This window comes from Triplophysa dalaica, chromosome 23 (assembly GCF_015846415.1).
Source record: "Triplophysa dalaica isolate WHDGS20190420 chromosome 23, ASM1584641v1, whole genome shotgun sequence".
Classification (NCBI taxonomy): Eukaryota; Metazoa; Chordata; class Actinopteri; order Cypriniformes; family Nemacheilidae; genus Triplophysa; species Triplophysa dalaica.
Window position 1 is genome coordinate 16,707,247 of NC_079564.1, and position 26,964 is coordinate 16,734,210.

At 38.5% G+C, this 26,964-nt stretch overlaps 1 protein-coding gene across 2 annotated transcripts in view; it reads right to left on the reverse strand.

The window, feature by feature from the left end:
- The window catches only part of tmx3b (thioredoxin related transmembrane protein 3b), a 107,153-nt gene that overhangs the window by 72,071 nt on the left and 8,118 nt on the right, over positions 1-26,964 (reverse strand). For both annotated transcript variants that reach the window (XM_056737748.1, XM_056737747.1), the window contains exons 3-5: positions 11,517-11,556; positions 9,986-10,109; positions 8,321-8,366 (exon numbers count right to left, since the gene is read on the reverse strand). In XM_056737748.1, coding sequence (XP_056593726.1) covers positions 8,321-8,366; positions 9,986-10,109; positions 11,517-11,556 — 210 coding nt within the window. The remainder of the gene's footprint in view (positions 1-8,320; positions 8,367-9,985; positions 10,110-11,516; positions 11,557-26,964) is intronic.

Here is a 26,964-nt window from a genome sequence, read left to right on the forward strand (position 1 = left end):
TTTTGTATTCCTGGTTGGAAGTCTCTTAACATCCTAATAGTAATCAATAATTAGAGGGATACATTGGTATTTTTATAATTATACATGTTTCTCTTCTCTGAAAGGTGTAGGACCAAAAAACTTCTCCCAATCATTGTCCTCAGGTTCAATTATAGAAGTCACTTTCCCTCTATTTCTTTGTTAAAACTTGCATTTACCCCTTACTGAACAACAACTTTTGCTACACAATAAAAATCGTCTGAACATCCGCTCCAAGAGAGCTACCAACCGCTACTGTCTTTTATTGAGGAATTTGATACATTGCCGCAATAATTCTTATCGGGTCCAGAGCTGCAGGAATTTAGACCTCTGCGTATTTTAAAGATATGTCTTATTTATCTCTGTCAATCATTTTATGTAAAGCACTTTGAATTGCCCTTGTGTATGAAATTTGCTATATGAATAAACTTGCCTTGCCTTACCTTATGCATTAGATGTTCAGCCCACATTCCGTGGGTGTGACATCTGAGGCTGAGACTAATTTACCACCTAACCTTCAGTGAATGATGCAATCATCCCTAGAATATTCCTTTAACTTCTGTTATACATTGAAACAACCAACACTTAAGTAGTTGCTATTGTTACAGCAGCACACAAGTCTATTTTAGCTGTCTCCAAAGACAATGAAAAATCCCTTGATAATACACAGTAACAGTGTATGTAAGAGTCCAGAAGGACATGGCTAACGAAACATAGGTTTATGACTGATGAATGTTATATCAACCTCCAGGGTTAGACAGTACATCTAAATAAAGACAAAAAGTACCTTTAGGTTTCACCATCCCTCATGAGGCAGGACATTAACCCGAGGATGTTTTTTTAACAAAACACATACCTCCCCATAGAACACAGTCCATTAGTTGTGAAACGGAGAATCGTGGTTGATTCCGTGATCCGTACGGATCATGCTCTACAGTTAGGAATGCATGTGACCCGCAGTTTAACTGCAAGTCATCATAGATTAAAAGATAGTTGCTCTCGCTCTCTCTCCAGTATCTCGGCTACAATGACATGACGAGTACAATATGAAAGTGCATTCTCGCATATATATCTTAATTTAAGCCTCTGCGTAAAGGCTAGCTGTAAAGTGAAAGTAATGTTGTTTTGAGTCAAGCGGAAATGATGCAATACAATGCTCTATAAGCGATCCACAAAATTTTTTAAATGTGCGCCACTTCGGCAATTTTGACGTGCCGCTCACTCTTAATTGAGTAATGCATTTGAGAAGATGATAGAAAGTCTGTTAAAATACTTACTCCATGATCAACGTCATAACACTTGTGACAATAATAATCTGATCTCTAGAAATTTCACATTTAGACATATTTATTTGTTATACATAACCTATTTTTAAATAAACCTAATCCATGCATACTGTATAACATGGCCTAGAATATAAATGATAATTATATTATTAAATATTATTAAACGCTTAAGCAATCTGTTGATATCTTCAGGGTATTTTCAGAACAACTTTATAAAATTCTCTAAACTGTTAATATTATAATAATAAAACTATGATGAGCATTTACATTAGCTGATCCGAAAATGATCCTATCCGTGACCCAAAATCTGTTATATATCCAAAACGTGAGTTTTGCGATTCATTGCACCACTATAGTCAAGTGTCCAACTGCGAATTCAACACAGAAAAGCAGATGAGCTTTACTCCCTCTTCATACTCAGGCACTGAACTCGACAAACACAAAATCAATGCAGCCAAACACATGGGCTGTTCTTACACATTTGTAAAGATGTAGAAACAATATTACTGGCAGTATTTGGCGTTTCATCGTTTGTATCCAAAGCGATCAAACGATACATTATACTACACATTTGTTTCTAAGTATATGCAATCCCTGGGATCCTACCCATGACTCTATCCACTGAGCTACAGGAAAGCTATAGAAACATCTTTTTTCTGCTCTGTTAATATTGTCCGTAGAGCAAATGTTTTGGTTGCTGTAATGTATTTGTGTCGATGATTAAATAGCGTAACTACACCAATCGGATTCACATTGCTGTTGTAGGAGCCGCATTTGAGTTTGTTTTTGGTTCCATAATTTACTTATAGTTGTCTTTTCTATTGCTTTTGGGTAGTACACCTTCCAAAAAGCCAGGGGGCGCATCACCCTATAAATTGGAGCAGGTAGCACATGATAGGGGAGAAGAAGTGCCCGCAGATACGGTCTTTGACCTCGGCCTGGATCTGCGATACAGGAAAGCTTGGCTTATAGGAGAAGGCGATACAAAGGAATATTTAAAGACATTTAAAACAGTTCTCATTTTTTTGTTTAGTCTTTTACTCTATCTATTTTACAATAAACACCAGCAACATTCAACTACAAACACTCTTGGATTTTCTTGGATTTGGGATGAGAGTCTGACCCTGCATTTGCATTCTCCCGGTGGTCGAAAACAGTAACAGGGGGTTACAGGAAAAACCAAACATTGTTTTTGCCACTACAGCTGTGTTTTGACAGCAACTATCGTGGAAAGCTTATTATTAACACTTGGATAATGGGTATTATGTTTGTTGCAATGCTCTTCAATGAAATCCTTTTCCTGAGGGATTTTTTGTCCTCTGAAAAACGCTCTGTTAATGGTTGTCATGCAACTGGGCGCACATTCATAGTAAACATGAGCCCCTGCTCCTTAACTTCATCCAGCATACATAAACCCAGCTGACATCATATTTCAACACATCATTTTCATCATGCATTAGTTGAATTGTATGCATTGACGTTGGAAAAAAAAGACTTCCAGGGTATGTTTCAATCTTAGGCCTTTTTCACACACTCCTTGTGAAGTACATATACAGATGTGGATTTTTTTCCCCATGCTCCTATTGACCGATTAGAAACTAACGGTACTTGTAAACTAACGCTACTGTTTATAAACTAACAGTACTACTTCACGTGTTGACAAAATGTTTATATGCTCTCCTTATTGTAAGTCGCTTTGGATAAAAGCGTCTGCCTAATGAATAAATGTAAATGATTAGAGTTCGCGACATTTTGGACTTTAAAGCCCCTCACTGTATTTAACAATATTTTTCTACCCAAGTAAATATTTTAGTGCTTAACATGAACTGGAAAAATGTTTATTTATTATAAAAGTGGCTAAATAATAATTAACATCATGCTCATTTTGTCAAATTTAAAACAATTGGTTATCTAGAGCCCCCCTTGGTGTTTAGCTGGGGGCCCCCTGTTGAGAACCACTAGATCCAAAGAATTCACACAGCAGAAGGCACGGTCCATTAAACCAATCATTTACACTGGAAAGAGATTCTCCACAGAAAGCTATAAATACATGACCATTGGCCAGCTGCATCTGGTCGTCATGTTGGATTTCCAGTTTCATACTTGCTGTGGCGGTATTTACAGAGTAAACTTGATCCGGTGCCTTTTTTATTTCATTCAGCAAGCGGGTAAAGCTCCCGCATGAAGATAGTCTAGTGGTTTCACGCAAAAAGAGATGAAAGCAAATTCCTAAATCAGTCTGGTAAACCACATCTCCCACAACATAAAAAAACTACTTCTGTGAATACTTGACATACTAATGAAAAAAACAGGTGTTGGTCTGGCTTTTGTTGAAACTGGTAACTTTGTATATGCACTTTGTATATGTATTATTGCTCCTGTATGACATTTCGCTTATTGCTCCCTGAACTCTCGTCGTAAAATGCGTCTGCTAAATAGGGATGTTGGAGTTCACTCCGTTCTCAACTCCCACTTTTGGAGGTGATGGAATCGACACTGACTCAATTTGCTGCAATTCAAAACGGGCATAGGAATATGAATTTAAAATAAACTGAATGTAACTTCATAAATTTGGGAACTTTGGGCTGGCAACCAAACTCCAAAGTCCCTAGGAAATACACATGCATTTGTGAAAGGAACACCATCACAGAGAGTTTGTTTGTGCTGTCAGAACGGTTACTCCTTTCTGGTCCTAAACCGATGTGTTTTTCCAAGCGCACGAAGCGCAATGACATGACGACCCAGGTCTAACCTAGCTATAGACTTATGGTAATGCCAAGACATTCAATTTCCTTTATTATTTTTATAATTTTTATATTGCATCGATTTTGGAGAGTTACAGTTAGACAAATGAAAAATGTTTGTACTGTAAGACCCCACGATTCATTGTTTTGAATCTAGGCTCTGTAAATGTTCGCTAAACAAGCCTAAAACATTCTTTTTTATTTTCGATTAAGAATTTATATATTCATCATATGCTAAATTCAACATATTTTTTAAAAGCCTACCTTGTGTTCTTTTCTTAATGTAACTCATTGTCTTTCTGTGTTGACCATTTAAAATAAGAAGTATTTAAAAACATCAACATGTCCTTTTAAAACCAACAAATATGCTATAATAAGAACTTAATGTATGATTTTTCTGGCTGTTAGTGATCTTTTACGTTTTTAAGCTGGATGAAATGCATTATAATTTGTTTCCATACACTTGATTTTGATTTGTCTCCAGTTATGTGCACAGACTCACATACTCAGCAACTTACAAAGTTGATTAACAGTTTTTCGAGAAATAAAAGCTTGACGAGGGACAGACAAAATATAGAAGAACTTTTAATTATATTTTAATGTGATTCGATTGATGATGAAGAATGAATAGGAAATATTGCGAGAACTTTTTTTGAGCCACCTCAGCTGGCCCCTCTTGATGTGGAGGAGCAGCGGATCTACTCTGAGCTCCTCCCGAGTGACCGAGCTTCTCACCCTATCTCTAAGGGATCGCCCAGCCACCCTGCGGAGAAAGCTCATTTCGGCCGCCTGTATCCGGGATCTTGTCCTTTCGGTCATGACCCACAGCTCATGACCATAGGTGAGAGTGGGAACGTAGATTGACCAGTAAATCGAGAGCTTCGCCTTGCGGCTCAGCTCCTTCTTCACCACGACAGACCGGTACAGCGACCGCATTACTGCAGAAGCTGCACCGATCCGTCTGTCAATCTACCGTTTCATCCTTCCCTCACTCGTGAACAAGACCCCCAGATACTTGAACTCCTCCCCTTGAAGCAGGAACTCTCCACCTACCTGAAGTGAGCAAGCCACCCTTTTCCGACTGAGAACCATGGCCTCAGATTTGGAGGTGCTGATTCTCATCCCAGCCGCTTCGCACTCGGCTGCAAACCGTCCCAGTGCATGCTGAAGGTCCTGGTCTGAGGGGGCCAGCACAACGACATCATCCGCAAAGAGCAGAGATGAAATCGTGTGGTCCCCGAACCCAATGCCCTCCGGCCCCAGGCTGCGCCTAGAAATTCTGTCCATAAAAATTATGAACAGAACCGGCGACAAAGGGCAGCCCTGCCGGAGTCCAAGATGCACCGGAAACAAGTCTGACTTACTGCCGGCAATGCGAACCAAGCTCCTGCTCCGGTCGTACAGGGACCGGATAGCCCTTAGCAAAGGGTCCCGAATCCCATACTCCCGGAGACCCCTCCACAAGATGCAGCGAGGGACACAGTCAAATGCCTTCTCCAAATCCACAAAACACATGTGGATTGGTTGGGCAAACTCCCATGAACCCTCCAGCACCCTGGAGAGGGTATAGAGCTGGTCCAGTGTTCCACGACCGGGACGGAAACCACACTGTTCCTCCTGAATCTGAGGTTCTACCATCGGCCGGATTCTCCTCTCCAGTACCCTGGCATAGACTTTCCCGGGGAGGCTGAGAAGTGTGATCCCCGATAGTTCGAGCACACCCTCCGGTCCCCCTTCTTAAAAAGAGGGACCACCACCCCGGTCTGCCAGTCAAAGGGCACTGTCCCCGACCCCCACGCGATGCTGCAGAGGCGTGTCAGCCAAGACAGCCCCACAACATCCAGAGACTTGAGGTACTCAGGGCCCTGCCATCTTAGAATGTGTGTAGCTGAATTCTTAGGACCAGATGTAGGACTGTGATGAAAGTGAAAGAAGTTTAGCGTGTAGCTCAGTCAAATGTTTACAATCTCTGATAACCAAACACTACTCCAGTGGCTCTTCCTCTTCTCTATGGAAGGCCTCAGCACTTTTTTGGCGTATTCCTTTGGGCGGAGGTTATTAAAAGCACTTGGAATACGGACATCATGTACCCGAGAAGTAGAGAGCTGTAGTCAATTCTAGCCGTTCTCTGTGGTCCTTGAAAAATTGAATTCTGAATTTGAAAGACAATATCTCACTTGGCATTTAACTTTGAGCTTTATCCTTTTGCAGGTATTAGGCAGGTATTATTTATGCTATAATAGCAATATCACACACTAACTAAAGTTTGAAAAATGCGATCGCGGGGAATGGCTGCTTTAACGAAATGCTAAAAGATGAAATATATAGGGAAAAAAGTAATTTATTCACCTAGAAAACACAAAATGCAAAAACTGTAGGCATTATAAAATCATCTTGCACTTTGTGAAACAAATTAACATTTAATTTATATAATATATTATGCAGTAATAAACAATATGAAAATGCTGCAAAAATGTTTGTCAAACTCAACTGACAGGAAGTAATTGCACAAAAATTATGCTTTGATTTCGTAACAGGTGTAACTTTTAGTAAAGAGCTGTGGTTGATTTCTCTTTATGCTTTGGCAGAGGTGGTGATCATATCACGCTGTCAATCCTCTGTCCTCCACTGACTGAACCCTCATAGCCTTCAGAGAAACAGTAAACTACATAAACTACAAAAAAACATCAGGATTTATGCTTAAATTGTCAAATGTAAGAGACCGATGATCCGTTTTTGAAGAGGTTTGCTTGCGAATGTATTTAAAATGACGTAATAGCGCTCCCAAAGTGCAGCTGGTAGTGCAAACCGCCATATACATTAGTGTTTAATGCGCAAGGCACTGCAGACGCGAGACACACAGGTTGAAACCCACACGTCTATCGCGTGTTTACATAGAGAAATGGTGGTAAAATAGCTCAGAGGGAAAGGCTGGGCCGGTCCCTGTAGCTCACAGCAACATTTAATTCGCATTGGAAGGTGAGTTTTAGCATGCAAAAATCCAGTTTATTCTGCTTTCAGCAAATCAGTTTGGTGTTTAGCGATCAACCTTGTTGGGAAACCAAATGCTACATCGCCGATCTAGGAGCATTAGGGATTTGTGCCAACTGAGAGAGGTGAACCAATAAATTTGGATGAAGCCATATGTCGACTTTGTGGGGGGAAAAAAGTGTTAAATACTTGAAATCTCAAGAGCCATCTCCAGTCATGTAACCGTCTGAGTTTTTACAAGTGTTTTCAAGTTCCCTTGATCGCAAACGGCCAGCTGGTCAGGTTGGTATTGGTGAGGCATTTTCCAAACTGACCAAATACAGAAGGGACAGCGACAAATGGAAGACGCTAACAAGAAATGTGGCAACATGCATTCAAAGAGATGCAAAGCTGCATTCCTTCGACAGGCAATACGAACCACCAAGTAAAAAATATTTGTCAAATATGTTCATCCCACAGTTATTTAATGAAACCAAGCAGACCATCATCGCTGAAATGCAAGAAATTGATTTATTTTCGCCACTACCGATATGTGGTCGATCTTTAGCATGACCAAGATTTTGAGTCTGATCGTCCATTTTAAAATGAAAGAATGGAAACTGAAGAGCAGGTGCCTGCAAACTTTGGTCACCCCTGAAAGTCACACGGCTGATAACTTATCTGAAAATCTCCTCAATGCATTTCAAGAATGGAGATTGAAAGAAATAAAACTGGCATGCACCACCACAGACAACAGGGATAATATTGTAGCCGCTGTAAGGAAATTAGAATGGCCATGGCTGAACTGTTTCGACCATAATCTAAATCTGGCAGGGCCATGAGGTTGTGCCGAAATTTGGTGGCTGTATTCGCCCACAGTTGGCAGAAATAGGATAAAGCGTATTACCGAAGATCAGCCAGATAACACTGAAGAGTCACTGGATGCACGGAAAGGAACCAGCATAAGGAACGCACCTGCCCTGGAGACCATTACAAATTTCTGCAACAAATGTTTGTTTTATATTTAACTTTCTTATTTAGGCAAGTTTATTATTTAGCTGTATTATTTATTTGATATTTATTTTTGTGAATTCTAGGCTGTTCCCTGACTGAGGTGCTAAAATAAACACGGACGTTTGTTAATAGAAGTTTGAGTCTGTATTTTATGTGTGATTTTACCACGTCGAAGGCTGTATTTAGTCCATTACCACCGCTGTGGTAGAAACCTACCACCGTCACAGCCATAAGCAGTAGCAGAGAGACAGAGGATTTTAAACAGATTAAGAGATGGGGAGGACTTACATTTTAATCGTGGGGTATCCTCGCACGCCAAACTCAGAGGCCACACCTGCATGATACAACATATTAGTAAGAAAATTCCCATAATTCTCAGTAATTTACATGTACGTATTTATTCTAAACACAGAAAGCCATTTGTTTATTTATATCACTTAGATTGTAGTGTTGTCACGACACTGGAATTTCTAACTTTGATATATCTTTAAAAAAAAAATCATATTCAATACTTTTTGCCAGCCCACAGGGAATAAATTCCCATACCATTAAAGGGACAGTTCACCACAAAATTACAATACTTTCATGGATTACCTAACCTTAAGTTGTTCCAAACCGGTTTCTTTGTTCTGTTGAACACAAAGACATATTTGAAACAATGTTTGCAACTGACATTTCTGGGGAACCATTAACTACTATTAAAATTGTTATCAAAGGTGCCCCAGAACTGTTTGTTTTGCTAAATTCTTCAAAATATTTTCTTTTGTTTTAAAGAGAACAGAGAAAAAATACAATAATTATTTCTTCAATGGTAGTCAATAGTGGCCCAGAAATCAGAGTTCCTAATATTCTTCCAGTTCCATCTTTCTTTGTGTTCAACCAAACAAAGTAATTTATACGGAATTTTCATTTTTGGATGAACTAAACCTTAAAGGTCCTAAAATGTTAGATTTTTATTAAACTTTAAATAAAACAAGACTAGACAATGAGGTATATTTTACATATTTATATGAATGGACCAGAGCTCACATAATTGTATTTCTAAACAAACATTAAAAAAACCACGGAAAAAAACTTAAACAACTGCATTGCTCATTGTTCATCAATTAGTTATTCATGTAATTTATATGATGAACAGATTTTAATAAGGCTTTTAGTCACGCATTAAACTGTTCTGGAGACTTTCACTGCCTATCTTTCTAACATCTACAAACATCTATCCGAAGCGTAACAAGTGGATGATATCATGGATTGCTAAAGAGCGTTATGGTAAACATGGGAAGCGTAAACGAGACTACACATTGGCCATCTTATACACTTTAACACTATTTTACCAGCGCAAACGAGTCGAGTCACTGAGAGGAGGCGGAGCTCTGTGGGACATGTGTATTGAAACGTTTTTTTGATTTTTCAGTATGGATATGTATCAAAATATAAATATTTTTGACACTACCACACACACACAAACGGCCTGTGTCTCTAAATCTCTCTGTCCCCCGCATCTGGCAATTTGAATGAGGCTTGATGCACGCACGTGCACACACAACCTGTGTCAACTCGCGCCTGGCTCGGAGTTTAAAACAAATGTAAATTGATTCTTACCGCTTTGCTATTTTCACTTGGATGAAATTAAACAATTAGCACAATTTCTACTTGTTTTTAAAGGGATACTTCAGGCAAGAAACAAAGTTTAAAAAAATTGACAACCATTCACTCCCATTCTACCGTTTCGAAAAAAAATTATACATGGTATTAAAACTTTAACTGCATTATTCTTCAAGAAGAAAGTCATATTCAGATAGGATGTCTTGATGGAGAGTAAACATTTTTTGTTTCTTGCGTTAAGTATCCCTTTAAAATCTCAAATATTCAAAAATAACTAAAAATGAGCAATTGACTAAAGTAAGATCGCTCTTTATTTACACACGCATTTTAATGTACACACAAAGTTACCTGAATATGCAGTGGCATCCATTTTGCCCACTCGGACTGGTGACCCTGAACGTGTTAGCTCAGCGCCTACCTCCTGCCACACTGGCTCAAGTTTCTTGCAATAACCACACCATGGTGCATAAAACTGCAACACAACACAACACACACATCAGCTAGACTGTAATCCACCCAATATGAATCACATTCACTTACTACAATAAATTATTCAATCCGATACGCATATACACCAGTGGTGTAGTCCTAACAAAAAAATTGGTGAACTATACTATACAACCATAACCCCAACCTCAAATGTCCAAAAGACAGGGGTCAGTGTGTTTGTTTGCTTATTTTTCCAGTACACAATTATTTCGTGACAATTATTTAAGTTGCCTGATATCTACACCTAACAGACTAAGAAACCAAGCGTGTATAGTCAGTGTTGGGTGTAACTAGTTACTAAGTAATTAGTTACTGTATTTTAATTACTTTTCCCTTGAAAAAGTAAAGTAAGGGATAACTCATATGTTTTCTGTAATTTAATTACAGTTACTTTTGATGTACTTAAACTAAATACTTTGTGAAATATATGCGTGTGCAATAGTGTAATTGACATCAAAATTCAAAGTCTTACTTTAAAATCTGTGCTCACATTTGTTATCCTTTGGTCAGTTAATAATATTATTTATTTGAATGAATTAAATAAGCCGTTTCATGTCTATCCTTGAATCACTTAACTTATCAAGGTCGATGTAGGATATAGAAAGTAATTAGTAATGAGTAACTAAATACTTTTTGGACAGAGTAATTTGGACAGTAATCTAATTACACTATTGAATATGTAATGAGTAACTAGTAATTAATTACTTTTTCAGAGTAACTTACCCAACACTATGTATAGTGAAGATAAACTGAGAAACTTGCAAACGTTAGCATATGCATTTACTCGAACACAAATATGCTTCATACAAGCAACTATATGTATTACTTACAAATAATAATGAATCCCAAACTAAGCATCCGTTTTAAAGTATAGGAAAAATCCAGAATTCTTGTTTTTTGTGTTAGCAGGTAGGCCTATATTTATTATGCTCTTTGTTTTGTGAATGACAATGTTAATAATGTTTATGTTTAAATTACTAAAGTGTCCTTACGCCTAGTGATAACAACTCAAAACTTGTCTTATATTGTTCATATTTCGGGCATTTGTTTTGCACATTAAAAACAGTCAGGAATACCCTTGAAAAAACAGGAAACCACCTAAATCCATTAAAATACCATTATAAAGATTTTTGGTCGTCCAGCACTATCCTGTATTCAAAAACTAGAGAGAATCAAAAAAATATCAATAACTGATCAAACTGATGATAATGTTTCAAAATCGGAAGTCCTTGTCATTAGTAGAAGCTTTTATCCAAAGCGAATTACAAATGAGGTGAACAACAGAAGCAATAAGAACAACACAGGGACAACAATGCATAGTAAGTGCATAGTGCAATTAAACTGGTCAATACAAATTCACTGTGTCCATGGTTGTTGAAAGGACACTCACATCCACCAGCCAAATGTCATCCATTCTGTTGTCTTTCAACCTAAACGGAATAGAAAACACAGACATGTTGAATCTGCATAAAGCTGAAGGAAACAGCAGTTGATGTAAGGTAGAAAAATGTGAGTGTTGAACCTTTCAGTAAGTTTAAGTTTAAGCCTCTGTATATTGCAGTGGTTGCAAAAAAACTAACACTTCAAACACTTGTCTAGAGTCAAATGTTAGGTCCATATCGATTTGCAAAGAAATTGCTGACTGCTGCTTCCTTTAACCAGAAAATATGCAAAAGATATGTTGGTCACACAATTGTAATTTTTTTCAGTCTAATGACCAATTATATATTATCTATAGTGGAGCATTGGTGTAAATGGCCCGAGAATTCATGCAATGATGAGCGATACAGAATGCATTCAGACAGTAATCTGACAGAAACAATAAGCCGTTGTCCTCATAATATACTCATAACCCAGCAAATCCTAAAGAGATTGCAGACTGCAGAAGCACATTGATAAAAGTGAATGGACATAACCAAATTCAAAATATGACGTAGAGTTCCATAATCAGGGTTTGAAGCGCTGTTATGAATGTTATATTATTATTATTATTATTAAGTTAAAAGTGAATTTTGTTCTTTAACATTGCTGGTGTCATGCCATGAATCCTGCCCACACATCAAATAGAACAGAACCGAATCGTGGCTCTAAAACCGTGAAATTGGTGTATCGTTACACCCCTACTGTTTATGGACAATACTAGGTCACGGCGTTGTGAATGTAATGTACGAATGTGAATCCCCTCTACTCTCACCAGCAATGCAACACTATCACAGATGTCTTTGGACCTGAGGGAGTTGTTCTATAAGAACAATCACAGTGCTTTCGGTCTGTGTATAATTAACACGTCAGATTAATGTACACGACCATGCACATACCTTACCATGCCGTAGTTTTCCTGAGTCAAGATTGGTCTTTGTGTGGATGACTATGTTCATCAGCCACCACCACAGTTAACCAATTCGCCGCCAGCCTCTTTAAAAAAAAAAGTTGCCAGCCTACGCCAGCATATGCATTTGTTCGTTTTTTATCACTCCGTAGATGTGGGTAGGTTTCTTCAGAAGTGCCTCATTTTGATTAAACAGCAGAGATAATTAATGTTTTTTGTTAAAGATTCCACCCCGGTTACCAGAGGTGGGACCGGTCACATGACTTGACTCGAGTCGGACTCGAGTCACAATTTTCAGGACTTGCGACTTGCTTGACAGAAGTAAGAAAATGACTTGACTTGACTTTGACTTGAGAGCAGGTGACTTGCGACTTGACTTGACTTTAAATGGAAGACTCGACAATGACTTGAACTTTGTAAAGTAATGAAATTAGCTAAAATAATTATTGTGACTCAGCAGCACAACAGCGCTTGTCCCTTTAACGCTGCTCAACTCAAACCGTGCCAAACAAGGTGTAACAGCCAATTACTGTAGAGCAGTTACGATAGAGAGGAAACTGCGCATGCGCCTGGCGGCTTGAAACAGTTGTGGCCGTTACAATGGCGGACAACAGTCGAGCTCCACAGATAGTCACGTTTGGCTATAAGGACTTTGAACTGGACCGTGAAAAATAAAAAAGATTTGCCAGATGCAGAGTATGCATCGCGAGGATTTCTGACACGACAACCACAACATCCAATTTCGTCCGACATTACAAGAACCACAAGGAAAGGTAAGAAAGTAATTTCTTTATAGTCAGTGTAATAGTGTTTGTGTGGACTGTGTGTGGAAGCTGAATAGCAGCTCGCTTATATACTGTGCATGACCGGGTGATGGACGCGCCGGTGACATCACTTGGACTTAAATAACTCTTTAAAAACTTTGCGGTCATACTGACGAGAATAATTTCATAGTTCGAATCTGTTAACTGTTTGGATTTTTTTTATACTCACAATAACAACAAATAATGAAACCAGTTCAAATAGAAAACAAATATTCTCAGATTATATATTACGTATGAAACGTGCATATTGCGCATCCACCGCAGAGATGACGATTAAGCATCATAACTTCATCACTGGGCTATATTAACATACATTTAATTTATATTCTACCGAAATGAAAAAGATTCGTTCATTTTGATAAACAGGATTCAATATCGAAGTCAATAAAATGATCCGGATTCCCATAAATTGCAAATTCCCTATAGGCCTACTGTGCACTTTAATGGACAGCACAAGTATTACAGCATCATATACTTAAAACATACAATAGTCAAGTTGTCAGTCACAATACTTAGTTTATAAGCTTCATAGCCTGTATAAATGCTTAAGTCATTCTGTCAGATACAAGTATTTCCATTTCTGTGTAGACCGTTTCAATTAAATTGAATTAGATTGTATTATACATTTCAGACTGGATTTCTTTTGTGTAAGCAACACTTTTATTTTCAGATATTAATGTTGCACAGATATGCATATAATTCATATATAGCAATGTGAATAAGATACATAATGTATGTATATAAGTTCATCTTTTCTGTGCAAAAATAAACATGTATCTAAAAAATTAACCTCGGTTTATTTTAGTACTGCGACTTGAATTGACTTGAAACTTATCAGGACTCGACTTGACTTGCTTAGGGTGAACCCTTGACTTGACTTGCTTAATTTGTCTAAACTGTGACTCGAGACTTGACTCGAGACTTGATGGTTAAGACTTGAGACTTGCTTGGACTTGACCATATGTGACTTGTTCCCATCTCTGCCGGTTACACTCAGAACAATTGTTTGAAACCGCTAAAACATACGTTCTAGGTTCTGGGATTCTTTACTTTTTCCCAGTGGTGTGTAATAAATCCAAAATAAATGTAAAGAAACGTTTGATTTTTCAATTTATTTTGTTGTTATTATTTAGTTTTAAATCCTTTTCCGGTCACTCTCACTATCCTCCTTTCTTGCACTGCAGTACTTTTTGCACGTCTTTTGCACGTCTTTTGCACGTCTTTTGCACGTCTTTTGCACGTCTTTTGCACGTCTTAATTGATTTAAATTTGCAAGGCTTTATTTTGATACGTAAATATATTCTTTGCACATCAATCTCAAATGAGCGATCGAGCAAGAGAGTAAATCGAAGTAGTAACAAAAGTTGGTACACCAGACCTCCGAAACATATATCAAAAATACCTTATTATTTAAAAGACTTGGTCGTTTTGAGCACACAGGCTCTTCATCAGACAATTCACCAACACTCATGAACCCCAATTTATACCTCCAGACGAACAAGGATCCCGTGACATCCAAACAAATAAAAATAAAAAACAATTATAATTGTGAATTAATACTAACGAATCAATATATAAACACACGCAAAATCATAATCCAATTAAATTATAAATTATGCACCTGCAAACATACAAAATAAATGAAATATTAATAACAATTCTTGAAACCAAAACCTTTGAAAAAGTGTTCAGAACAAAATATTAAGCGAAAAACATGATATTAGAGAAATGGACGAATGTCAAAGTCTTCATTAAATCTTCTGGGGCAGGGCTCTAGAGTGCAACCAATTTGGTCACAAATGCAATCTTATTTCTCAATGTTGAAAATAATCAGAGGTCGCACCGGTGCGACTAGCCGTTGGAGGGAGAAAAAAGTCTATGCAACGCTGAAAGTCTCCCTTTGGTTCAATAACAGACACACATGAGGCCCATATCGTGGTCTGAACCAATCAGAGATAGTGAAGGGCGGACCCCCCTCTGATTGGCCGTGGTCCATATATCCTTTACGTGTGTGTACCAGAGGTCGCGTTAACCGAAAATTCTCTTTCATGGGCGGATTTATTTTACTAGTGACGGAAAGTCCGTCGTTTTGCCGGTTTACAATGAGGACAATTTGTAGATTTTAATATTTTATTTATTAGACATTTGGCAGACGCTTTTATCCAAAGCGACTTACATTGCTTTATCCTATACATTTTACATAGGTATTTGCAATCCCCTGGGATCGAACCCACAACCTTGCGTTGTTAACGCAGTGCTCTTACCACTGAGCTACAGGAAAGCTAAATCCCCGTTTCCCTTCAGCGTGATATGCTTGCGAAGTGACCTGCGTGTTTTCACCTGTCAATGTTACTGACTAGACATGTGATGCGATCTGGGAAAACGCGCCGGATGTTGCGCTGGATGGGGGAAAGACGGTTAACCTATCAAAGTAAACCCCACAACTTGAAGAATGAAGGAGTATCGATGCACATTTCCCGCTAGTCCTGTGTAAACTATGACATGCAAAGTTTTTTTATACAATGTTTTCGTGAGACTGAAGACTGCCAGTCTGCAGCACCAGGAGTTATCCCCGGTCTGCCGCTCATGTGAGCCGGACCGCGATCGCAAAACATAAGGGATGATCAAAAGTCCAGACACTATGCACATGATAAACAACGTAAAACTTGCTTCACTGCTTATTAGTTGCTGTCCGTGATGTTTGTTAGTTTCCATGTGTAGTGATTATGGCAGAGCTCTCGTTTTTAATTGTGCCCCGCACCATTTTCCTCACTTTAGTTTTATTCAAACAGTTTTGTACAGTATTTTTATAGAATTCACATCTATGAAATGTTTTTTTATTAAATTGTTATAAGAGCAAGTCTCTTACCACTGTAAAATGACTTTTACTTGTGATACTTGATTGTTGTGCTTTTATTTTCATCAGTTAAACACGTTTTCCACCAAATTCCGTTCCTAAAAATCATAGCTCTTCAGCCGACCTCCTCGCCATACCTTTTGTTACACACACAAGGTATGAGAAAAACAAAAACTGATTTGCAAAGGGCTTGAATATGGTATCAAAAACTGTAATAGCCTATATAAATTTGCACCATGTGCTGGGTTTTCCCAGAGATAATCACACATGAACATAAACGTTAAAAGATTAAATATATGAATAAATATAAACAACAACGGCTTTATTGGCCATTTAGTTGTATTAAAATACAACAAGTTCAGAGACGCAAGTACAGCGTGATGACGTCACAAACAAACTAATTACCACCTAACGGCACCTTGCACAGGCCCAGGGGCCAATGCGCGCTTGGGGCCCAGGCAATGGGAAGAAAATTTCACATTACAGCGTTTATTCGCCATATTCATTCTGCTGTGCACTTCTCTGGTCCGCGCACATTGAGGTGGGCACACAAAACAGTGTTTCTAAATAAGGAAGTCTGTCTTTTGATTAAGTCACTTTTACTAGCCCTGTAGTGGCTTTTGATTAGAAGAACCACACAGCGACAAATCTAGAGATTTCTTGGATAAACCTTAGCTTTCATTCAGTGGGAAAATGTTGCCAGTTCTGCCAGACTTGATATACGCCCGCGGCCGTCTTAAAAGGTATGAGTTTTTTACATTTACTTGGTTCGTGCTTCCTTGCCAATAAGGAATTATTTTATATTGTTATATAATGTGATCAGTAACTGCCTTACTTTACCAATATTCAGCCTTCATTATTAGATAATCCACAGTGGCTAATATATAGGCTAAAAAAGTATATTGACTATAAAAGTCTACTCGTTGATGGCGTTAATTGTAAAAAATTAAAAGTTACATAAGAACAGGAGTCGCGAGGTGCTTGTTACACAACTAAAGTTTAACAATTGGACAAATTACTCTTGTAATAAAGTCATTGACAATCACTGCCCGTTTATTCTTAGAAAAAATGAAATTTGAAAATTGCATACAGGGACTTTCTGTAATTTATCTTATGAAAGTTTTATTATTTTCTACTAAGAACAGTTTTGTGAATCTGGCGTGTTTTTGTGTGAATATTAGAAGAATCTGATAGAACTGAATTGATAGAGGTGTAGTAGTGTGTGCTGCTTGCATGCCAGTGAGTAACTGTTACAGTATGCTGGGAAATGTCTTAATATTAGGGCTGCAACAACGAATCGATAAAATCGATAAAAATCGATTAGTAAAAAAGTTGTCAACGAATTTCATTATCGATTCGTTGTGTCGCGCGACGCGGAGACGTTTGGTTATTAAAAAAAACTTTATTTGAGCGCGGAGCGAAGTAAACACACTCGGTCTCTCGCGCACTGATGCTAGCAGAGTTCGGCGCCTCATATACAGGGCGGAGCAAAAAAAAAAAACCGAGCGGAGGAAAGATACATGACGGAGGCAGAGAAATCAGCGCGACCCAAGTCATCATAGGTGCGGGAGCATTTCACACTAAATAAACAGAAAAACTGTGTTAACTACAAAATATGCAAACGCGACATGGCGGGAGCAACGCGGCAATGATCCAGCACCTGAAACTCAAACATGTTTGAGTCTGTGATGAGGAGGAAGGGAGTTCAACAGCAGGTTAAGTCACTACAGAATCATACTTTTGTTCCGTTTCGAAGTGAAGAACGTAATGTCCGTGGTGCTGGTGTTTACTCGTTATCCAGATTGACAAGCATCACAAGTTAGCATTAGCTCGTTAATAACAGTATAATCAGGGGTGGTGTAGTTACTTTGCGCTTTGCATTGTAAGACTGAAGACACGTTTTTATTCACTCGCCTTTTTTGGACCATTCATTTATCAATCTGTTGTCATGTATAGCTACACTGCAAAACTTCCTTAGTAATTTTGTCTAATTTCCAGTCCAAATATCTAAAAAGTCTTAAATCAAGATTACTAGACAAGAAAATTAATTGATGCTTAAAAGTTCTGTTTGAAATTATATCTCATTAAGATTATTTTCGTACCCCATTGACAGATAATTTTTCTTGCTTTAAGCAAAAAATCACTTAATTTGAGGTGTTTTTTCAGAAAACAAGACATAATTTCTTATGCTTTTTCATGTGTCTAGTACATGTTTCTTGATATAAGATTTTTTTTTTTTATTTGGACTGACATTAGGACAAAACTACTAAGTTAGAAAAGCAATTTTTGCAGTGTATATTCTGTGCTTTCTCCCATATAGGTTATTATTGACAAATATATTTGTGTGTGTTGTACTTTTTAATTTAATTTTAAAGTTCTTTTATAGCTCTTGGTCATCTTAAGCTTTGTTAAAATGTGGTGTATAAATGAAGCTTGCACTTACTACAATGATGGTAGTAATTGAATGAATAAGCTTCAAGTGAATTTGAGAGAGCGAGTGTGTGTGTGTCAGTGTTTGTCAGTGTGTGCGTCTGCAAAAGTGTGTGCGTCTGCGAGTGTGTGCATCTGCGAGTGTAGTGTAGAGAACAAGTTCTTACATTCAAACAAATCCTGTTAAGTTTTCTGATTTGTATTGTTCTTTAGATTTTATAAATTATTTATTGTTCTGGCAGCTCAGGTGGCACTTTTATTTAAAAAAAATCTATATATTTGGCAGATGTAAAGCATACATGTGTATGTTTTTTGTGTTAGTCCATTTTTATTTTATTTTATTATTTTTCTAACAGCTCAGGGATGTTCAAGGAGCAACATGCTTGTGCACTTTCTAAAGATTTTAGTTCTGTTTTTGAATAAAGGGTTGGAAATGAATGCTTTTCTTGGTTTTTGTTTTTATCCGATTCATCGATTAATCGAAAAAATTATTTACAGATTAATCGATTATTAAAATAATCGTTAGTTGCAGCCCTACTTAATATTGTTGCTCCTGGTCCAGGAAAGCATTGTTGCAATCGTGTGGTGTAAATTCTGTATGATTAAATATGTGCACAGGTGTTTATATTGTCAGGTTGTGATCATAGTTTGTAACATCTCAATGTTATCCTGTATAGTATTCCTGTATCCTGTATTCATACACATAGTACCCTATAGTATATAAATTCTATAGTTTAGAATTCAGAAGTTAGACATAATTAATATTGCATAAAAGAATTTATAGTCCATTTAATATTTGACCTGTGGTTCTCTCTCCTTTATCTCAAATGTGTGCTTTCACTGTGCGTGTGTGTGCGTCTATGTCAATGTGTGTAAGTATGTATGCATATTGTGTGTGTGGAGCATTTGTATGTCTGTCTTTTGTGTTTTCACCTTTTTTCTTGTTTTTACAGGTACATGACTTCAGTTGTTTTACTTGTGGTCAATGTGTCTCATGTACAGCTGCTTTGTAACAATGAAAATTGTAAAAAGTGCTATATAAATAAAGTTGAGTCGAGTTGAGTATAGGCTAATTTAAAACTTTATTGTGCGCATGTGTGTGAAGTGGGGGGGTCCTTAAAACATTTGTTCCCAGGGGCCTCTAAATTCTTAATCCAGGCCTGTTGGAAATGCGTGTGCTGCAGTCAGACAGAAAGGTGAGTAGCCTAGGGCCGTCAGTTAAACAGAGTGGATGTAGCCGTGCATCATGAGAGAAGATGAAAAGAACAAGATTTTTGTGATTAATGTTAAGTTAAGACCTGATCCGTACGAAAATCAGAAGCATTGCTCTGACAAGGAGCCATCAAACTCCCAGGTTATGTCAGGCCCTGGTCCGTTTCTCTTGAGATTTTTCAAGTTTAAATTTCAGTTCAGTGAAGCATTTTAAGCACCAACACTTTTTCAGTAAGTTCCCTTTCTTGTAGATTTTGGGATTCAAATAAAGAACTTTATGTTGACCAGATTGTTATTTAATCATTACAAAAAGTAAATTTTGCCAATATAGACATTTAAAAAAAGTGTACTGGTAAAACCAGTTAAATATTAAATGTGTTAAATGTGATGCGGTCGAAAATTTGGGTGCACCTTACTTTTGTGCTGGTTTCTTAGGCGCACCAGTGCAACCAGTGCAAAAAGTTAGTCTAGAGCCGTGTGGGGGATAACGTGTACAATGAAAAATCATCAGATTAAACTACTTATCCTCATAGTTATGGATATAACGGTATATTATATAACGGTTATGGTATATATTAGAGGTCAACGATTCGGGATAAATTGAGAATCCCGCTTCTTTGGTTTCAAATAGAAATTGTGATTCTTTTACGATTCTGATTGATGACAAAGTAATACATCATTTACATTTGCAAGGAGATGGTGGTCTAGTGGGTTAAACCACTGAACTGGTAAATCAAAAGGTTGCTGGTTCGATCCCAGCAGCCACCAACAGTGTGTCCTTGAGCAAGACACTTTACTCCATGTTGCTCCGGGGGGATTGTCCCTGTAATAAGTGCACTGTAAGTCGCTTTGGATAAAAGCGTCTGCCAAATGACTAAATGTAAAATGTAAATGTAATAGAGGTTCTGACAAAAAAAATATTTAGGTAGGTAATATGTAGGACTTTGCGTCAAAATTATCAAATATTTCATGGTTAACCTAAAGTGACCATGGTGAGAAATTTTGTACCACAAATTCCATAAGTCCCAATTTTTTTTTACTTTAAAGGCAAAAGTTTAACTGAAATATTCATACGTTCCATGCGTTCTCCTCCAAGGACGAGACCATACCTATGTCGACCATATTCCTCCCCACGGGTAGGAGGTGGCCTCTGCAGCGCATCCCTAATTAAGGAAGTTGCGCTTACCTGGCGTAAACCCGAGCCGGACAGCCTCTCGCCAGAAGACAGCTATGGCCTCCGTCCGTGAACGGTCACCGGTAAGGGCTGTACCCATCTTTCTCCAAGAAAGCTCTGGAAACCCCCGATCACCACACAGGAAGGTTACAGTTTCACGAAAGCTTCGAGATGACACGCCCAGGCCTGTTACCGTCGCTTCGCTAGAGATTGTGACACAATACAGCGTTGTGGCGTTTTCCACAGGTAACCCCATCTATCGTTCTCGACACAACCTCGAGAGACCGACAGAAAGGGAACGTCTTGGTTACGTCTGTAACCTCAGTTCCCTGATGGAGGGAACGAGACATTGTGTCCCTTATGCCACAAACACGTATCGTAATCTGCTGCAGTCGTGAGAGGCTCTCAGGCTCTTCAGAACAAGAGTTAAATGAATGCTGCACGACGGCTTCCTTTTATACCGGACATCCGGAGGCGGAGACCGGCATGCAAATTTCATTGGCCTTTTCTATAGAAGTCAGAGTTGATTGGTTCTCAAGGGCGAACCCCATCTGTCATTCTCGACACAACGTCTCATTCCCTCCATCAGGGAACTGAGGGTACAGACGTAACCGAGACGTTTCTCTGCTTCTGCGCCATCAACCAGCACATATCGAAGCATCATGATTTTAGTCCGAGGTGTAAGTTAATAGACACAGAGAATCGTTGATTTTCATTAACGAGATCGCGTGGGTGTTCAAATCGAGATTGCGGTATTTTAAAGGTTAATCGTGCAGTTCTACTATATATCGAGCTTAAATCCTTTGAGTCTGTCCGCTTGCTTGTTGGAGCAGGGGAAATGGCGTCAACGATGGGGTGTACATCGTTAATGTTTATATTTGGCAGATCTTTAAGACATCTTGTAAACACTGACATTTTGTACGGCGTGAGAGCAAACCGGAAACTGACATCCCGACTTCTGGCTACAGCGGAAGTTGGTCACTACACTTGTGCACAGAGCGTATTGTAGAGGTTGTCTGTGATCTTAATCTCGTGCGAATCGTCATTGTCTGTAATATGTAAATTAAAAATTCCCCCCCAAATTACCTACCATATTTTGATGAACACCGAGGTCATGTTATGTGTCTCCCGTTCGAATAGGCATTTCTGGGATTTGGCGGGCTCTTTTCAAGGTTTTATCCACCGTTTTTTGACTTTTTGACTTTATGAAAACAAGGTTTACTCCAGAGGATTTTGTTGTAAAACAGACGCTGGCAGCTTCGAAAAAGAATTCAAGTGTAAACACAAGTGTAAAATATGCCAATGATTTAAAGCACATTTGAAGTTATGGAATTATACTTTGAAGCTGAAGCCATTTAGAAAAGTTATTCTCGATTTTATTGGTAAACATGAAACTAATACTTGAAACTTACACAAGGTACAGTCCTATACAAAAATAATTAAATTCTAATAATCATATGTAGATGGCCATATCGTCAAGCCCTACTTGTAATGTTTCCCCCGGTCTTAAGATTTTGATCAGGAGTGTATCAAATGAAAGAACAGAGTCTCTGCTTCTTAATAAAAGAAACTGTATAGTTATATCTTCATTTATTCTCTTTTTATGACCTCTTAAACGTGGGTAGATTTCTTAAAAAAATGCATCATTGCGATTAAACAGCTGAGATAACTAGCTCTTTTTGTCAAAGTCTCCGCTCAGAATAGATAAAAATTATTATAAAAAAATGATAAAATATCTGTCAATGTTGGGGGTTAAGGGGGGCTATGTCACTGTCACCAGTGGCAGTGCCCTCTCAAGTACACTAGAGGGCACTCCCCTCTCAAGAACACTGGAGGGCAATGCCCTCATCATATGGTCTGCCAACACAATACACATGTTTGCTGCCTACCCGGGAATTGGTGAATGCTTGTATAAATAAAGCTGCGTTTAGATCCTCAAAGCTTCAAGTCTTAGAGCATTTCGTAACAGTCACAAAGCTGAGTGAACACGCTGTAATCCATCCACATTTTTGAGAATTTGGAAATAAATTATTATCATTGAACAAAGTTCCGTTGCCAATGCCCTGCGGAATGCTCCTGCTGCAGAAATAGCAAGCAGCTGTTCCACTGCTCTCTTAATTCCACACTGCAGACACAGTTGTGAGTCACAGCTCGTGCTCGTTTACAAAACTTGTGTGACATTAGATGTGATCAGAAATGATCAGGCATGAAATAGCCATTCCTGATCAGGTTGAAAAATGCCTTGATCAGCCCCCGATCCCAATCTTTGCGATTGGCTTGGCACATCCCTAGACATTTTACATACATTTTAGAGTATTTCTTTCTGCAAAAAGAACAAAAAAATTCAGTCACGTAAGCAAAAGGGTTTTATTACCATTTAAGATTATTAAGCAATTTCTGGATTAAAGTGAGGTTTTTAGGGGTAAACAATGTACAAATAATATGTGCTGTTAATTATTCATTGTTTCTTTTACTATTCTTTTAACATGGTCTTGCAAATAAATGCTCACTCTGAACATTATTAGGGCCCCAGAACCGATGTGCAGCCATAGGACTCGCACTGTAGGTGAAGAGCCCTATTGTTTTCCTGGCGTTTATTATTATTAATAATGCACCTAGGTGCAGAGCCCTATAGTGGATGCAGAGCCCTATCGTAGGTGCAGAGCCCTGACGTTTTCTCTTTGTGTTTTTTTTAGGGCCCTAGCACCGTAGGTAATGGTAGGGATGAAGTTGCTAAAATGTGCACGAGATTAAGTATGACAGATTGTACTGTGTTTTAAATATGTGACCCTGGATCACAAAACCAGTCTTAAGTAGCACGGGAACATTTTTAGTAAAAGCCAAAACTACATTGTATGGGTCAAAATGATTTTTTTTCCTTTTATGCCAAAATTCGTTAAGATATTAAGTAAAGATTATGTTCCATGAAGATATTTCGTAAATTTCCTACCCTAAATATATAAAAATGTTATTTTTGTGAGTGGACTGCCTGCTACAGCGTCTCTGATGGACAACTTTAAAGGCGATTTTCTCAATGTTTCAATTTTTTGGCACCCTTAGATTACGGAGTTATAAACATCTGTATCTCCACCATATATTGTCCTATCCTTAACAACTCCTACATCAATAGAAAGCTTAATTATTCAGCTTTCAGATTAATTGTAAAATTGACCCATGTAGTGACTGGATCAATGAGTAGAAAGCCATGAACCCCCTTACTCCCTTTTGTCCTGGTTTCTAGATACCATCATCAAAAGACCAAAGAAAGCCTGGCTCCATGGGTCTGGTTTTAGATTGTGAACTCTCACCTAGAGTGTGAAAACCCTTTTGGTTTCTCTGTAGAATATTTACGACTCTAAAGCTTTAAAGCATTGGTGAGAAGTGTCTGTGTCATCTCTAACTTAACATCTGAGGCTAACCAGAGAAACTTCTCTGACAAATAGGAACTTATGTGATTTTAGATATTGAATGCAAACTGACCATCCTGTCAGAGCTATGCAAATGAGGCGCCATGAGAAACAAAGGAACTTTCTCTGGCAAACACACTTTCATGGCATTGGCCCGAATACCATCTGGGGGCAGGGCAGGTATGCATTTAAAACACCATCACCGATCCACTTCGGGGGATACCTTTTGGAATTAGGAATTGGAAGGGAAAGAGAGGATGCTGAGGACACTCCAACGGACACCCCCGCTTGGGGCTTCCCATCTGGGGAGTCCGATTAGACCATGGACCCTTTGGACTCAGAACCCAAACAGCGTTTCAACAGGACTGCATTCTGAAACCATTCAAGATTTCCATCCATGCGCATACGGATATTGGTCCAACACCGAGATTGCAAGTATCCGTCTCTAAATATAGAGTAGCTGCGTTAAGAGCATGCCTCTTTGTTAAAGATTATTTTATTGGTCTTCAGACATGTTTTACCTGCCTCGCGGCCATTCCCTCTCACTCTCTCTCTCATTCTCACTCTCCCTCTCTCCCTGAGCGTTTGTGATTCATGCATTTGTTTGTCGTCATTATGTTTACCATGTAGAGTAGAGTTTAATAAAACCATAAAGGCATTTGTGATGGGTTCTCTGTGTTCACGCTCACAAACGGGTCACTTAAACTGTGTTTCGATCTATGGTACCTCTGCACTTAATTCTGTTTGGTAAAGTCACGTTACTTATGGTCATAAGATAACGTTAGTATATAAATCATTAATGCATTTGCTGGACGAATACATGTAGGATTTTTATCACTATACTGCTTATCAGAATTGTAAAATATGTATGTGTAATGACGATTATTATACGTATTTTCCTTGAGCTTAACTAATTCCTTGACTGAAATTGACGTTTTAAATAACTCATTTCATGTATGTGATCTTGATAGATCTGGTGGAGAATCTTATTTTGGCGAGTTAAACTCATCCTTATTTTAACATGCAGTTAAAATCGCTACACCCATAAGACTGGTTTTGTTGCCCAGGGTCACATATGTGGTTAGTTATTGCAAAGACGCTCTCTGTTCATAATTCAAGTAGACCTCCTTAACGCTGGCTATGTTTCTCTGGGCTGCCTTCGTGCACAAAGTCATGGTGTTCGGCTGATATTGTAACCAAACACTGGAAGCGTTTTTTAACTAAAAAGCGCTTTTGTCAAGTTTTTCATTTAAAAAAAATAGTGCTTACACGATGTGATTACGTCACAAACATGCTAATTAGTTTGTGACGTAACACATAGCGCCACAAGTATGTCAAAATCCTATGGGAAACAGGGCACACGTCATTTAAGACAAATTTGGGTTTGAAAGCAAAAATCAGCAAAGGTAGCCCTCATTGGCTCCACAACGCCCCCTAACATTCGTGAATATGTTTTTTGCCGTGTTGGCCCCAAAGATCCGCTGATACCGGCCAACAGAAAGTCGCCCATTTTGAAATATTAATATTAACTCCTTTTTGTGCTCCTCCAAGACAGTGCATCGGATTTCACTGAAAATGTGTTGCAAGAAACTTAATCGTAAATAGCTAAAATTATAACGTAATGGCAAAGAATGATTTGTATGACTTGAATCATTCTTAATATTTTCCTAATATTTTTGTAGTTGCACCAATGTTCATCTGATTTTCACAAATTTTGGTAGGGACACACTCCCATCAAGATAAACATGGTGTCTATTCGCTTACCTTAGCTCCCCCCAACAGGGAGTCGGCCATTTTTTACTCATCAACTTTACTGTATAAAAGGACAGACATTTACAATGGAAAAGAATAGTGAATTTGTCACAGTTCACATTGCATATACAGTCAGTCCATAAATATTTTGACAGGGGTACAGGGCTCCAGACTGCGACCAAATGGTCGCATTTTGCGACAAAAATTTGAGAGTGTGCGACTGAATTTTACATCCAGTCGCACATGTGCTACCAGTAAATTTGCCTCCCCCACCCTCCGTATTTATTTTATACATTAAACGTGGAAGGGGCACTTCAACGATCAATGAAATGAACAATGAAATAATCAATGAGACGCGAGCGCACACGCACGCAAACACACACACACACATACTCGCACACATACTCCAGAGACGCGAGCACACACTCGCGTTTCATTGAGTGATGCCTATCTGTGAGGCGGCCAATGCGTGTGAGAAGAATAGGGAATGGTCACTGTAAGTGGCTAAAATGCGTGGAGGGGGAGGGGCCTAGAGATAATCGAGCGCGCGTAAACATCTGTGGAAAGGAAACGGAGACAAATATCATCAAAACCTGATATATTCGTGCGTCTGAGCTATGAGCAAGCAAACTATTGATTCGTTCTTCCGACCTGCGGCAAGTGTACCAGTGCCATAGTCTACAGTGTCACCATCGGATGATGATGCAGAGTCAGAGGTTGGTGTGGCGAAAAAAGCCCGCACTCACCATTTTCGAGAGGACTGGCTGAAAGAATTCAGCTGGCTGAGGTACTATAAGCAGTCAAACTATATGAACTGCGAATACTGCAGCAGCTACCCCAGAACTGCGGGGAA